Genomic DNA, 15,411 nt, shown 5'->3' on the forward strand with positions numbered 1-15,411 from the left:
AGGTAAGGTGCCTGCCACCAAGCCGCCAAACTACGCTCAGTCCTTGGGACCTGCTAGGTGAAGAGAGAGCCAATTTCCTCAAGTTATCCTCTAAAGCATGCTCAGCTGCACACACACGAATAAAAATTAGATAAATAAAATTAGTGAAAACCCACGTAAACTAAAAACCCTCAGGAGAGGGCTGGGGAGATGGTTTAGAGGTTAAGAGCACAGGCTGATCTGTTCTTCTAGAGGTCCTGAGTTCAGTTCCCAGCAACCGCATGGTGGCTCACAACCATCTGTAATGAGATCTGGCGCCCTCTTCTGGTGTGCAGGCATACACGCAGGCAGAACACTGTATACATAATAAATCTTTAAAAAAAAAAATCCTGCCGGGCCGTGGTGGTGCATAAACAAATGTTTATCTTTGCCTAGTTAGAATAATATTCCATAGCTAGGCAGTGGTGGCTCATATCTTTAATCCCAGCACTTGGGAGGCAGAGGCAGGCAGATCTCTGTGAGTTCGAGACCAGCCTGGTCTACAAGAGCTAGTTCCAGGACAGGTTCCAAAACCACAGAGAAACCCTGTCTTGAAAAACCAAAAAAAAAAAAAAAAAAAAAAAAAAAAAAAAAAAAAAAGATCCTGAGGAGAATCCACTGTAGCCCAGGCCTGTCTTTAACAGGGCCACTCTCCTCTGCTGGTGTTGTCTACAAAGACTCCAAGGGACAGTAGAGACAAAACACTTTCAGGAAAACAGGCAACCCAGCTTCACTGGAGATGAACCAGGTAGAGGATTCTGGAGGCCAAATCACTCAAGTCAAAAGACAAGCGAACCAAAGACTGTGGGTCAACCAACATTCACTACTGTGGTGAAATTTTTTGGTTTTTTTTGAGACAGGGTTTCTCTGTGTAGCTTTGGAGCCTATCCTGGCACTTACTCTATAGACCAGGCTGACCTCAGACTAACAGAGATCTGCCTGCCTCTGCCTCCCTAGTGCTGGGATTAAAGAAAATAGGGACGGGAAAAACAGAGAGAGGCAAAATGACTCAGTGGGTGATGTCTGCCACACAGGCCTGTGAATCCTAGACACCCTGGATCCGCATGAAGGAGAAAACATTCTACAAGTTGCCCTCTGACCTCCGCACACACTCATGCACACCCAACACTCTGACAATGTTATAAAAAATATAAAAATATTCCACCACTGCCTAGCTGTGGAATATTATTCTAACTAGGCAAAGATAAACATTTGTTTATGCTTCAGAATATTATTATTATTATTATTTTTTAAAATGTGTAGCCCAGGCTGGCCTCAAACTTGTGATCCTCCTGCCTCTGCCTCCTTCAGCAAATCCTACCAGCGTGCGCCACCACAACCGGCCAGAATATTATTTAAACTGTGTAAAGGTGTGTTACATCTGTTTATGCTGCCTTTGTTTCACCTTGCCTGCCTAAGGCACCTGACTGATCTAATAAAGAGCTGAACGGGCCTAGGCAGAGAAAGGATGGGTGGAGCTGGCAAGCAGAGAGAATAAATAGGAGAAATGAAGGCTTGAAAGGAACGACAGGGGAGAAAAAGAGAGGAGAATGAGGGAGATGCCCAAGGCCAGCCAGGCAGCAGACATACGAAGAAATGAAAGAAAAATATACAGAAGGAAAGAAAAGGAAAAATCCCCGAGTCCAACGGTAGATAAAGAGAAACAGGCTAATTTAAGTTAAAGGAGTTGCCAGAGAATGAGCCTAAGCTAGCTCGAGCATTCAAAAATTATGATGGATCTCTGTGTCATGATCTGGGAACTAGTTGGTACCTAAAAGCAAAAGCCTGGTACACATTACCTCAGCAACATCCCCAAAGGAGGACAAATCCTCATAGAGTCCCAGGTTCTCTATGGAAACCTTCAAAGGGGAAAAACAACATGTGACCACAAAGACACACAATGGGTACTTCCGGGCAGGGCTAGAGCAGTGGGCAGACTTGCCTTGAGGTCAACAAGCCTCGTCTTGGCCAACGAGATGTAGTCTGTAAGGAGGGAGTGGTACTTGCTCGGGACCAGCGGTGGGTGGAAAATATGCACCTACGAGAACACAGTGCAGCAACGTCAGGATATCCTACAGCTTCTCACCGGGACATTAGCAGCACACGACAATGAATACCGCGACGATAAGAGATGTCTGCTAGCAGGCACAAGACATGTAATTTTTTTTTTTTTTTTTTCGAGACAGGGTTTCTCTGTGGCTTTGTAGCCTGTCCTGGAACTAGCTCTTGTAGACCAGGCTGGTCTCACAGAGATCCGCCTGCCTCTGCCTCCCAAGTGCTGGGATTAAAGGCGTGCGCCACCACCGCCCGGCAAGACATGTAATTTTTTGAAACCAAAACCCACAAGAAGATGGGTGTGGTAAGGATAACACACCTGTGATCCCAGCACTCAGCAGGCAGTGACAAAGATCATGTCAAGTTCAAGGCCAGCCTGGTCTACATAGCAGGTTCAAGGCTAGTTAGAGGTATACAGTGATACTCTGTCTCAAACAAACCCACAGGAAAAGGCTGCCCTTCCTACCAGGGAGAAAATTAAATTGACCACAGGTGCCAGGTTTAAAGAACCTGAGTCCAGGGAGAGTCAGGCTGCCGTGCTCAACAACAAGATGCAAGTTCAAAAGGCAGGAAAGAAGAGGAGACACAGCTAGAATTTGCTTGCAGGTCTGCACAAATGACTTCACGTTCCTTGTATCTTTGGTTAGACTCAGAGAGTAGGAGGAAAGGCTCTCAGTGTCCAGACTTCTCACTTCTCAGGGCTGGAGGCTGGGAGACTCGGAGGAGCTCAGGACAGATACATCAACAGCAGGGTACTATCTATACTGGCACATGCCAGTCTCAAAATTGGTTAGCTTGGCCACAAACAACAGTGCACAGAAAGACAGGTGTCTAGATTCAGGGCAAGGGGACAGGTTCAGTTCTAGTTCCCCAGGATGGCTGGAGTCTGTCCTTCCCTTGGCTCACATATCCCCATTCAGTTTGGAATGCAAATCAAACTTCTTAGTGAAAACAGCAAGAGAGCTTCCGGTACCCAGCCCCCAGATAAGTGGGGGAATGGAGATAGCTGGTAAAAAGAAAAAAATCTTCCTTCCTTTCTCCATTGAGACAGTACTTCACTGTTCCTCAGGATGGATTTGAGCTCCTGGGTTCCTGGAGTCTCATGCCCAGGCTCTGGAGTGCTGAGACTATATAACCACTGTGCCTAGCTTCAGACTTTTGGGGAATCTGAGACAGGGTCTTGCTTTTGGGGTCCCAACTGGCCTGGACTAGAACTTATAATTCTCCTGCCTTAGCCTCCCAAATGCTGGGTCTACAGGACTGTGTCACTATCCTGGCTTCAAGATTTGTTTGTCTTCTTGTTGCGAGACAGTGTCTCACAAAGTAGTCCTGGTTGTCCCAGAACCTCTGTTGAGCAAACCTCCCTCAAATTGACAGTGACCTTACTTGTGCCTCCCAAATGCTGGGATTATAGTGGCCACCACCACAACTTGTTACAAGTACTCCAACAGTGGACTTACACAAAGCCTTTTAAAAAAACAAAAACAAAAAAAAATCTGAAGAAAATGATCATTGTAAGTTTGGAGATCTCTCTATCCAGACTTTTTTTTTTTTAAGTAAATTTAATAGTTTGTCTGCACGTATGTCAGCCCATCATGTGTGTGCCTGGTGCCTGCAAAAGCCAGAAGGGAGCATTAGATCCCCTAGGAACTGGAGTTATAGCCAGTTGTGAGCAGCGATGTGGGTGCTAGGAATTGAACCCAGGTCTTCTGGAAGGACAGTGAGTGTTCTTAACTGCTAAGCCATCTGTCCAGGACCCAGAAATTCAAATGCCATAAAGCCTTATCAGTCTATTAAAGTAAAAACAGAACCTCCTACACTCACTTCCCCAAACATCTTTCCAGACCCCCTTGGACCTGCTCATCCTTCTGAGAGCCTATGAGGCAGGTACTTTATTGCACACTGATTGAATACAACTTGCTTCTCCTGAGGAGGATGTGTGGGTGCTACTAGGTACCTGTGCTGGTTCACTGCACACCAATGCCGGGCATTGAATGATCAATAAACTGTTTGTTGGAGGGCAGAAACCAGTCCTGGCTCAGGCTGATCTGCAGGAAGCTGGGTGACCCTTGCACCATGAGCAGAACGCCTCAGGATGCAGCTGCTGGCTCCTTACCTGCATGTACCGAGGGGGTTCCCAGGGCACAAGGTCAGACAGGAACTTGAAGAGGAAAACCAGGGCCTTCTTGCTGCAGCTGTGGTAGCCAAGTGAGCTCCCAAAGGATTCCTGCAGAGAGAGATCACATCAGGTACTGCTCAGTAGGTGCCCACCCTGTGGGCTGTGCTGTCTAAAAAGAGCTTGGTAGCTATGGTTGCCCCAAACAGAAGACTGCTGCTGAAATAAAGAAAAGTAACTTTGGTTCAGACTTAAAACTGTGCCAGATGGCCAAGTTTATCAGAGGAAAAGCTATGACTCCTGTGGAAATAATAATAGTATCTCTGGACAGAATGTGGGGGCTCAGGTCTCTAATTCCAGAACTCTGGAGGCTGAGACAGGAGGATTGTTACTGGGATACACAGTGAGTTCCAGGCCAGACTGTACTAATAATGAGACCCTGTCTCAAGACAGCAAACGAGAACAAGAGAGAGGTACAGATAGAGCTGGCTCAGTAGGTGGAGCATTTGTCAAGCATGCACAGTGCCCGAGTTCAATCCCCAGCAACCCTTAGAGAAACAGGTGAGGTGGTGCAAGCCTGGACTCCAGCACTCTGGAGGTGGAGGAGGAAGGAGAAAAGGTGAAGTTTATCCTCAACGATATAGTGAGTTTGAGGCCAGCCTGGGTTGCGTGAGATCCTGTCCCAAAAACAGTTAACAAAAGAAACAGAAAAACAAACAAAAATAGTAAGATTGGAACCCTGTAGCTATCAGAAGCACAGTCTGTCCACCAGGCTAAGGCTCTCAACAAATATGTTCGTTTCATCAGCTGAGACTCTGCTGAACACATTAATCTCCATCTCCAAACTCACCAAAATCAGAAATGTCATTACATGATAGGCAGCCAAGGAAAAGGTCCAAAGTGCTGCCTCCTGACCCTGACCAAAGACACTGAGTCACAGAACAAGGGTCAAGCCGGAGGCAGCCCCGCTACTATAGATGCTGTAATGGGATAGGGCTGAGGCACATGGTGAGGGAGCAGAGACTTTAGGTCAATCACCATGCTGAGTTTGTCATACAAGAGCTTGCAAAGAGAATGTCCACATGTGAGAACTGCCAACCTCCCCTAAACCACACAAACTCCTGCTATGCTGGCCATGTGTGATGCATGTTTGGGACCAAACATTGAACGGCAAGTGAACTGAATGAAGCCTTGCAATGGTTTTGGGGAAGCATACATGTTGTCAAGATCAGACAATTCTTTTTCTTTTTTTTTTTTTTTTTTTTTTTTGTTTTTTTTTTTTTTTTTTTTTTTTTTTTTTGGTTTTTCGAGACAGGGTTTCTCTGTGGTTTTGGAGCCTGTCCTGGAACTAGCTCTTGTAGACCAGGCTGGTCTCGAACTCACAGAGATCTGCCTGCCTCTGCCTCCCAAGTGCTGGGATTAAAGGCATGCGCCACCACCACCCGGTCCAGACAATTCTTTTTCATGTTAGACTGCAGACACTAAGCACCATTCAGCCAGATGGTGGTGGAGTTCACGCCTTTAATCACGGCACTTGGTAGGCAAAGGCAGGTGGATCTCTGAGTTCAAGGCCAGCCTGGTCTACAGAGTGAGTGCCAAGACAGCCAGGACTACACGGAGAAACCCTGTCTTGAAAAATAAAACAAAAAAACCCAAACAACAAAAGTAGACACCATTCCACAAGAAAGGGAAATGATGATAATGCCATGCTAGTTTCTGAAGCCAGGAAAAGCAGCTCAGAGACATACACGGTCTGCAGAGGCAAGGGAAGCAGCTCAACAGCCCTGGATCCAGACTCAAAGCCGAGTGGGCCAGGGGCTGCATGGTACAAAGACAATGTCAGCAACCAAATACATACATTAATAAGGTTTTGTTGGGGGTTTGTTTTGTTTTTTGGTGTATATGTGTGACAAAGTCTCACACCTGGCTAACCTGGAATTCACTAGGTAGCCTCAAACTCAAGAGATTCATCTACCTCTGTCACTTGGGTGCTGTGATTAAAGACAAATGCCATCACACCGTGACTTACATTAATTCTTTTTAAAAAAATATTTATTTATGTATATGGGTGCTTTGTATGCATGTCTCCACATCAGAATGGCATCAGATCCCATTACAGATTATGAGCTACTATGTGGGTGCTGGGACTTGAACTCGGGACCTCTGGAAGAGCACCCAGCATTCTTAATGGATGAGCCATTTCTCCAGTCCCACATTGGTAGTTTTAAATATATATATAGATTAAGAGCCAAGCAACATGGCTGACACCAACTTAGAAAACAACAGATCAGGACAGGTGACATGGCTCAGTGGGAACTGCAAGGGCTTACTAGAAAACAAGACAAGAACCTTTGCGACCTTAGTTCCTTCAACAGCACGAAGTTGTTCTTGCAATGTGCACTCATGTCCTCCCAGGCAGAGCAGACAAGAGTGGGCTTACTTTAATAAGTCATTACAACTGGCATTTGTTATCTGTTTATGTGCTTCTAGGGAAAAACATGTTTTCGCCTTGTCCATGTTTTGCAGCTTGTCCTCGTGGTTACATAGAGCCTTACTCCCGTGACTTAATACTCAGGGTATAAACTGTCTAACGCTGAGTAAGTTAGCTATTGCATTAAGACTTCATTCCACTCCATTTTCAGGCTCCACCCTCCCAGGTCTAACTGCCTCAAAAGTGGCAGAGACCCCCTGAGAGCCATGATCTGACCTCCATGCATGCACACACCATGGCAAAGGTTTCTCGGTCTCTCTCTCTCTCTCTCTCTCTCTCTCTCTCTCTCTCTCTCTCACACACACACACACACACACACACACACACACAACACACACACAGAAATAAAATTAATTTAAACATGCCTTTAATCCCAGCACTCAGGAGGCATAGACAGCCAGATCTCTGAGAGTTTGAGGTTAGTCTGTTCTATATAGTGAGCTCCAGGCTAGGCAAAGTTACAGAGAGACCTTGTCTCAAAATAATAATTACTATTTGCTAATAGATAATAATAATTAAATAAACAAATGGTTAATTTAGGGCTGGCAAGATGCCTTAGCAGCTAAGTGTTTGCTGTGCAAAAAGTTGACAACCTGAGTTTGATTCCTGGAACCCATGGTTGGAAAGCATCTGGACTCTTATACACACACACACACTCACAGCACATCCCGGCCTAAACCTGTACTCATACCAGCTGGCCAAGGATCTTGCTCCAGATTTTACCTTGGGAGCACAGACTCAGCAGGCCTGGGATGACCCGAGATCCGTACTTTCAAAGTCCTCCCAAGGTAAGACTGATCGCTCTCAGGCTCAGGAGCACAGTGCAGACAAACACAGAAGGGGGGGATGGGGGTCACGCAAGGAAGAGGTACATGTCTCAGAACTTTCACAGGAGAAAGAGGCACAAAGAAACAGCCACTGCTTCTACTCTGCTGAACAGTTTCCCATCTTAGAAAGTTTCAGAAAAAGAGAGTCCAGCAAACAGGGGATTCCTCCAGGACGAACACAGAGCCTCTGGGCTGTGAGCAGAGCACAGGAGAAAACTTCTAGGGTCTGTCTTGACCAAGCTCGCCAAATGACCCCTCTATCACAGAGAACACAGCACGGGACGCCAAGAGCCCTCCCCTGAGCCCTCTGGAACGTCAGTTTGTCATGACCCACATCCCCAGTGACTCACCTTGAACCAGTCTGCGTAGGATGGGAACACAAAGGGGCCTTCCAGAGTAGCCTGACGCACAACCAGGAATGCGGTGACCATGCTGTCCAGGTGGTAGCTCTCAAAGGCATGGGCCATCAAAGAGGCCACCCAGTCTGCGAGATTATAACATCGTCAGAAGGCAGGTGAGGGCAGCTCAGTCCACTCACAAAATTCGAGTATCTGAGCTGGGAAGATGTACACACCCAAACACGAGTTTTAGTCAAGCTCATGCTGAGTAAAACTGCCTCAGACTCACAGAAGTAGCACTAACATCAACAGACAGACAGACGGACAGACAGACAAGGTTCTATTAAGTCCTAAGTAAGTGAAGGGCATCACTAATGTGTTAAGCCTCTACTCATTGGGATTCAGCCGACATGAGCATGCAGATAACACATACGTGTGCTCAAGGCATCATGGGGCTCTCAGAAACACGTACCTTTAAGAAGCTGCTGTGCCTCGGGAAAGCAGACAACCAGTGTAGACAGACAGGAGAGCACATACTGCCAGTTCACCTCCTGCGTCTCCAGGACTTCCTGCAAACGGCCAACTGACTCCCCTGGACCCAGCATCACCAAGACCTGAAATAACAGCCCTAGCTCCTTCAGACAGGCAACCGGCCCCTCTGCTCACTCTCTCAAGCCCATCCACTCCAGCACCGGAGAAGTGCAGACTGGGAGGAGCCTCAACAGTGGCCACCATATTTCTCCTCTCTGTAGTGGTCACCACTGGCTGGAAGCAGCCTCATCTGCCCAAGGACAAGGTCAGCCTCCTGATCCTGAACCGCAATCCTGACAGGACAGTTGTGCCTGCTGGGTACTCCTGAACCTCCTCAGAGGGGCAGTGTTCACAGGAACCAGTCTAATCTCGTCTTAACCCTGAAATCCCAAAGCAGGGAGTGGACCCCACACTCACCCTGCAGTACAGAGTGGTGAGCTCCTGACAAGTCTTTGCAAAGCCCCACTCCTTCTGCATTTGAATGGCGTCAGACACTGCGCAGGAAAAACAAACTTCAAGTCAGAGTTTACTACAAAACAAAAGCAACCAAACAAAAACCCATTTTTTAAAATGTGAAACAAAATGAAAAAAAAAAAAAAAGTTTTTTCCAATGTGAAAAGACAACCCTGCTTTAATTTTTTTCCCAACTACTGCAGACACTGTCATTTCCTTTGTTAACTGAGGTCACCCTTCAGTGTCAGGAATTTTGGTTCCAGAAAACAAGGCTGTTGGGCTCTGGGGTAAACTGTCATTATCTCCAAGAGTCTCAAAGTGCTCTATTTAACCCACAGGGCTCAGAGCCACAAATCTGCCTAAGGATCACTGGTATCTCTATCTGAGTTTCCCCAAAGTATAGGGGAAGAGACCCCAGAGTGTGCAAGGAACTGCAGGTGCAGCATGGTGACCTACCTTTCAGCACGGGTTTGTGAGTCAGAATCTGGGTTAGAGTGTGGCTAAAGAACCTCTTGTGAGAATCCACTCCGATCATACCACAGCATACATGTCCAGAGTATGCACTCAACCTACAAAGAGCATAAGGGGTACCCAAGGAGGAAAGCACGGTCCCTTGCCTGGAGCACCCGCCTTCAAGCCAGGGAGGCACTTTCTCCGCCAGGCCACATGGCCACAGGTGGCAAATGAACGCAGGGACATGTAGTTTCAACAAGAGAGGGGAGAATTATCTGAGGGTGTCAAGAGTCCAGAAGCAGGCGATTAGATACAGATTAGGAAGGTTGGTGCTGCATACCAAAGCTGAAGACAGACACGTGGAAGGGGGGGTCACACTGGGCACATGACAGAAAAGAGGATCCCACACCCTAGATATCTGGAGATTAAACAGGATCTCAGAGAAGGCTAGACAGACCTCCCGGTGCTTCGGCAACAATCTCCCCCAAAGCTGTCAACCGACAGATAGTACCCAGCTGGCTACTGCTACCGTTGCTGCGTTTAAGAAGTCATGCTTCGAGCCGGGCGGTGGTAGCGCACGCCTATAATCCCAGCACTCGGGAGGCAGAGGCAGGCGGACCTCTGTGAGTTCGAGACCAGCCTGGTCTATAAGAGGTAGTTCCAGGACAGGCTCCAAAACCACAGAGAAACCCTGTCTCGAAAAACCAAAAAAAAAAAAAAAAAAAAAAAAAAAGCCATGCTTCCCAGTGAAGCAAGCATACAGTTCACATGAACAATAGCAGGTCTCGCAGACATACCAGCCCCTCGCTGCCTGGTAAGCCGATGTCACCTGTGGACCAGCGTCCAGGGTATCAAGTGCAACTGACAACAAAACACAGGACAGAAAACAAGCATCAGCCCCATGGCCTGTCCTATGTCACCCAGAGCACTCTTGGTCAGCAGACTAATTTCTGCCATGGGTCTCTGAAGGTCCAGAATCTCCTCGGATGACACTGAGTCCACCAAGCACCTAAGTGCCACCAGACACTGAGATCTGCAAGCCTAAAGTTCAGGAGAACAAGCAGAACATAAATTCTGTACATGGTGCTACGAACTGAACACGCCAGGTTAGTACTCTGAAACGTGGGGCCGGGAAAGATGGCTCAGCAATTAAGAGCACTGGCTGCTCTTCAGAGAACCCAGGTTTAGTTCCCAGCACCCGCATGGCAGTTCATAACTGTAACTCTACTTGCAGAGGGAGAAATACCCTGCTCTGGCCTCTGTAAGCACTAGGAACACACTCTGCATAGAGATATATACAGGTAGAATACCCATATGGTGTGGGAAGTCCTTCTGTCTATGTTTTGCCTTTATTGGTTAATGAATAAATTTGTTTCGGCCAGTGTCTTAGCAGAATAGAGCTAGGTGGGAAAACTAAACTGAATGCTGGGAGAAAGAAGGCGGAGTCAGTGAGAAGTCATGCGCTATCACCATTGGGGACACAGGGCTGCCCTGGAGCCTGCTGAAACTTTGCTGGTAGGCCACGACCTCGTGGTGATGCACAGATTAATGGAGATGGGTTAGTTTAGGATATAAAAGTATGACAGAAATATGCTTAATCTATTGGCCAAACAGTGTTTTAATTAATAGTTTTGTGTAATTATTCCAGGTCTGGGTAGCCGGGAACGAACAAGCAGCCCCCCCCACACCCATATATAGTAAAAATAATAAGGATAATAATTGAAAAAATTAGCTGGGCATTGTGTTGCATGCCTTTAATCCCAGCACTCGGGAGGCAGAGGCAGATTGATCTCTGTGAGTTGGAGGCCAGCCTAATCTACGCAGTGAGTTTCAGGCCAGTCAGAGCTACAAAGTCGGACCCTGTCTCAAAATAAATAAATAATTCATTAATAAAAAAATGAATTAACATGGGATCACGAGGAAGAACTGAGAACCAGACCAAAAAGAGAGAAGGGCTTTCACACTACATATATGACGTAAACAGGGCCTCTGGAGGCAGTGAAGCAGGGGTGGGTAGCTTCAGGTGGAAAGACTGGAACCTGCTAGAAGGGCTCTTAAGCAAATTAGTCAGTTATAGCCTGGGGCTCGACACAGAAACTTACAAGTCAGCATTCTCTGCAGGACGTCAGTAGCAACCTGCCAACAGAAAGGAAATTCTCTCAGGAATTTTCAAGCAGTCTCGTGCTGGCAATACACAAGAGAATGTCTTGTTAGCTTGAAGCAAAATAAGAAAGTGCCTGAAAGGTATTCTTCCCTTGGAACCCTTCCCACTCTTGGGAGTTTCTTCTTCATTCCCTTAACAATGCAGGTAAATTCTGCTGTGGGTGAGAGAGAGAGAGAGAGAGAGAGAGAGAGAGAGAGAGAGAGAGAGAGAGAGAGAGAGAGAAGTGAAGGCAGGCAGGCAGATAGGCAGATTATCTTTAAAAAGAGACAAGTCTTTGTGGCAGCATGATGCAAAGTTGAGTGGTGGTGCAGTCAGAATTCATTCCAACACACTTGGGAGGTGGAATTAGGAAGATCCGACAGTCAAGATTAAGCTGGGTGTGGTTGGCACGTGCCTCTGATCCCAGCACTCGGTCGGGAGGCAGAGGCAGGAGGATCGGAGTTTGAGGCCAGCCTGGTCTACATAATGAGTTCATGGATAGTCAGGGTTATGCAGAGTAACCCTGTCTTGAAAAAAAACCAAACACCCCCCCCCCCCAAACACACCACCAAAAAAAGTCTAATTCTCTTCCAGTCTTGCTTTTCTTTCCTACCCGGGTCGTCTTTTCAGGCTCCCCAAGTCTTGGTTCTGAGCTTTGCGGAAATGCACTTGAAACCAACAGTTGCACAAAACCTGTGAGATTAAAAACAAAAAGCGCAGACTAATTTATAAGCATGATGGTCTCCAAACAGCAGTGACTCACAGACGCCCCACCTCCAGGGAGTACGTGTGGGCACAGACCAGGGAACTGATCTCAAGCAGAGCGCCCTTAACCACTGAGCCATCTCTCCAGCCCCGCTGTTCCAGAATTTTAAAGATCAGAATAAGGAAGCCTGGCCGGGCGGTAAGCAGGTATACACCTGAGTTTGAGTCCAGCCTGTTCTACATAATAAGTTCCAGGCCAGGTAGAGCTACATAGTAAGCCCTGTCTCAAAAAACAAAGCAAAGAAACCCACAAGCTGCCTGTCCAGAGCAAATGCTTCTCATCTTCGAGCTACCCAAGGGAAAACCCAGCTCCTGCCACTCAGGAAAACAGACGTCCATGGTTGGCCTGGTGAGTTTATCTCAGGCTGGGCTCTAGGCCCAAGGGAATGAGAAGACTGCTTTAGACCCCAGGGTCAAGAAGAATAGTTGTCCCCAGGGACCCGCCTGCTATGAACATACCAGAAAGCATGGCTTTAGTGGCATCAGAGGATGGGCTTGGCATTTCTATCTGTTCACACAGAGCGCAGAGGTTCCTGAAGAGCCACGTGGTCATGGCCTGCATGTCAGGATGGCTGAGGACACACACACAAAAAAAACAAGGTTGGAAATATTGGCTGGGTAAGAATAATGCCATGTAGCTGTCGAAGGAGAGAAAGATGTCAGAACCTCACCCATAAGCCACAGCCTCGTGGCTATACACAGATTAATAGAAATGGGTTAATTTAAGATGTAGGAGCTAACAACAACAACAAAAAAACCAAAATAAATAAATAATGGAATTAAAAAGTAGCTCACTGACAATGAAATAATCACTAACAGGTTCATCCCCTATCCTGTCCCCCCAAAACAACAACAAAAAATGCCTTGCTGGTAGAGAATCTATTTTGAATGATTTCATCCCTTTTACATTTATTCTAACAATGGTTAGGACCTGCACTTTCAGCTCTAGTTCAGAAATTCTGTGTACTTGTTTTTCCTCTTTCTTTTTGAAACAGGGTCTTATACAGCCCAGACTACATGCACTTTGTAGCTGAGATTGGCCCTGAACTCTGATCTTTCTGCTTCAACCTCCCAGGATCAGTATTATGGCTGGATGCCACCACATCTGGTGGTGCTAGGAATTGAATCTGGGGGCTTTGGGCACGGAGGGCAAGTACTCTACCAACTGAGCTACCCCCCAAACCTCTGTCTGTGTACTTACGAGTGCTCTCCCAGGCAGAGTATTTCAGGGTGATTATCTTACTGTGTTTTGCCATGTTTGGGCAGGGCTATAACACTGGCTTGTTTGGTTTTTTTTTTTCCAAGCTGGGATTTCACTGTGCCACCTGGCTAGCCAGGAACTCTCTGTGTAGACCAGGCTAGCCTTGAACTCACAGAAATTCCTGCCTCTGCCTCTTGGGTGCTGGTATTAAAGGCATGTGCCATCACACCCAGCTTTGCACTGCTAATTTAACTTACTTTATCTAGTACCAAGAGGGATACACAATAATTATCAAAATGTGCATTTCACCTTTAACCCTGTCCACTTTTTTCTTTATATTTGATGTCCTGATGTGTATATACTAGGAGACATGCTCTCCATGGAATTAAGTTTATTAATCTTCTCTAGCCTCTGAGCTTTGTCATATTTAGGTCTTTCATCTTTTTTTCCCTCTGAGACAGGGTTTGTGTAGCCCTGGATGTCCTGTAACTCATTTTGTAGCCCAGGCCTTTAAGTCTGAGACTCGCCTGCCTCTGCCTCTCAAGTGCTGGGATTAAAGGGGTGTGCCACCATTGCCCGGCTCTTCTCATCTTTTTATACTTCCACTTTAATTCTTTCTTTGATTCACCCTGGTCTGTCTGTCTTTCTTTCTCTTTCTTTCTTGATATAAGGGAAAAAGTGAACTTTTTGAAAAAATTCTTATCTTCTGGAAACTATGTCACAGCGCCACCTGGTTTCGTGATATTTCAACTCTGTTTGATGTCCCACGCTAGACCTCCAGCCTTATGGACTAGAGGGGCCTGAGGTTCCAAACCCTTCATTGGCCTTGCAACCAGGCCTTTCTGAGACTTTTTCACCCAACCTCCTGAGGTATAAATGCTTGCAATATTCATGTTTTTATGAACAAATAAAGCAGCCTAGATGGCTGTCTTTCACCCCGCTGCTGATCAGTACAGATCTTCAAGCTTGCTGACTATCTTATTGCTGGTCCATGTGCTTGACTATTCCATCTTTATCAGGTTATGTCTTGTCATAAAAGCTCCTTATCTGGGTTGCCACCAAGCCTGACAGCCCGAGTTCAACCAGGGAACCAAGCAGTGAGAGGTGACAGGAGTCCCACACAAGTCTTTGGCACCCGCACACAGACTAATAAACTCAGGCTCCCAAGGTGATTTCAGAAAGGAATAAATATCATTACATAGCTCAACCATGTTTAGCTGGACATCTCTTTAGTTAGTTAATGTTTTTGTTGCGTTTTCGGAGACAGGGTCTCATGCAGGCCAGGGGTGGTCTTGATCTTGGAATATAACTGAGAGTCACCTTAAGTTGTTTGACTTTATGTTTATTTTAAATTTTATTTAAAACCTTTTTATATGTAGAGTATTTTATACATCTGTATACCATATGCACGCCATGCCCGCAGAAGTCAGAAAGCATTATCTCCTGGAACCTGAGATACAAATGGTTATGAGCTACCATGTGGAGGCTGAAAACCAAACGTACGATGGCTCAATCAGTGAATTGCTCCCTGTGCCCAGTGCTGGGGAGACAGAACAAGACAACCCCTGGGGCCGTTGGCCAGCTCCCAGTTCAGTGGGACCCTGGGTCAAAATGGAAAACACCCAACACTGACTCCGGCTTCTACAAACATGTGTACAGGTGTGCACATACAAGCATGTACATTTACATATATACACAAAAAATCATCACAAGGCATGAACAAAGAAAGCATGCATAAGGGACACTTTAATCCCAATAAATGTTCTCTAAATAAAAGGACATATGGGGACTGGAGAGACGGCTGAGTTCAATTCCCAGTAATCACATGGTGGCTCACAACCATCAATAATAGGACCTGATGTCCTCTTATGGCCTGAAGGTATACACCAGAGCACTCATGCATAAAAAGATATAAATTAACAATAACAAAAAGGACATGTAATCAGGCCAGTTGGCTTGGCGAGTGAAGGCACTTAGCACTAAAACTTGACACACACACACACACACACACACACACACA

At 46.4% G+C, this 15,411-nt stretch overlaps 1 protein-coding gene across 1 annotated transcript in view; it reads right to left on the bottom strand.

Moving 5' to 3' along the window:
- Fanca (FA complementation group A) overlaps positions 1-15,411 on the bottom strand; it is a 58,071-nt gene that overhangs the window by 36,503 nt on the left and 6,157 nt on the right. The window contains exons 7-17 of the mRNA XM_005345833.3: positions 12,650-12,762; positions 12,039-12,118; positions 11,385-11,418; positions 10,080-10,143; positions 9,286-9,398; positions 8,794-8,870; positions 8,318-8,459; positions 7,858-7,991; positions 4,190-4,300; positions 1,961-2,056; positions 1,818-1,877 (exon numbers count right to left, since the gene is read on the bottom strand). Coding sequence (XP_005345890.1) covers positions 1,818-1,877; positions 1,961-2,056; positions 4,190-4,300; positions 7,858-7,991; positions 8,318-8,459; positions 8,794-8,870; positions 9,286-9,398; positions 10,080-10,143; positions 11,385-11,418; positions 12,039-12,118; positions 12,650-12,762 — 1,024 coding nt within the window. The remainder of the gene's footprint in view (positions 1-1,817; positions 1,878-1,960; positions 2,057-4,189; positions 4,301-7,857; positions 7,992-8,317; positions 8,460-8,793; positions 8,871-9,285; positions 9,399-10,079; positions 10,144-11,384; positions 11,419-12,038; positions 12,119-12,649; positions 12,763-15,411) is intronic.

Source organism: Microtus ochrogaster, chromosome 4, assembly GCF_000317375.1.
Source record: "Microtus ochrogaster isolate Prairie Vole_2 chromosome 4, MicOch1.0, whole genome shotgun sequence".
NCBI classification, from domain to species: domain Eukaryota; kingdom Metazoa; phylum Chordata; class Mammalia; order Rodentia; family Cricetidae; genus Microtus; species Microtus ochrogaster.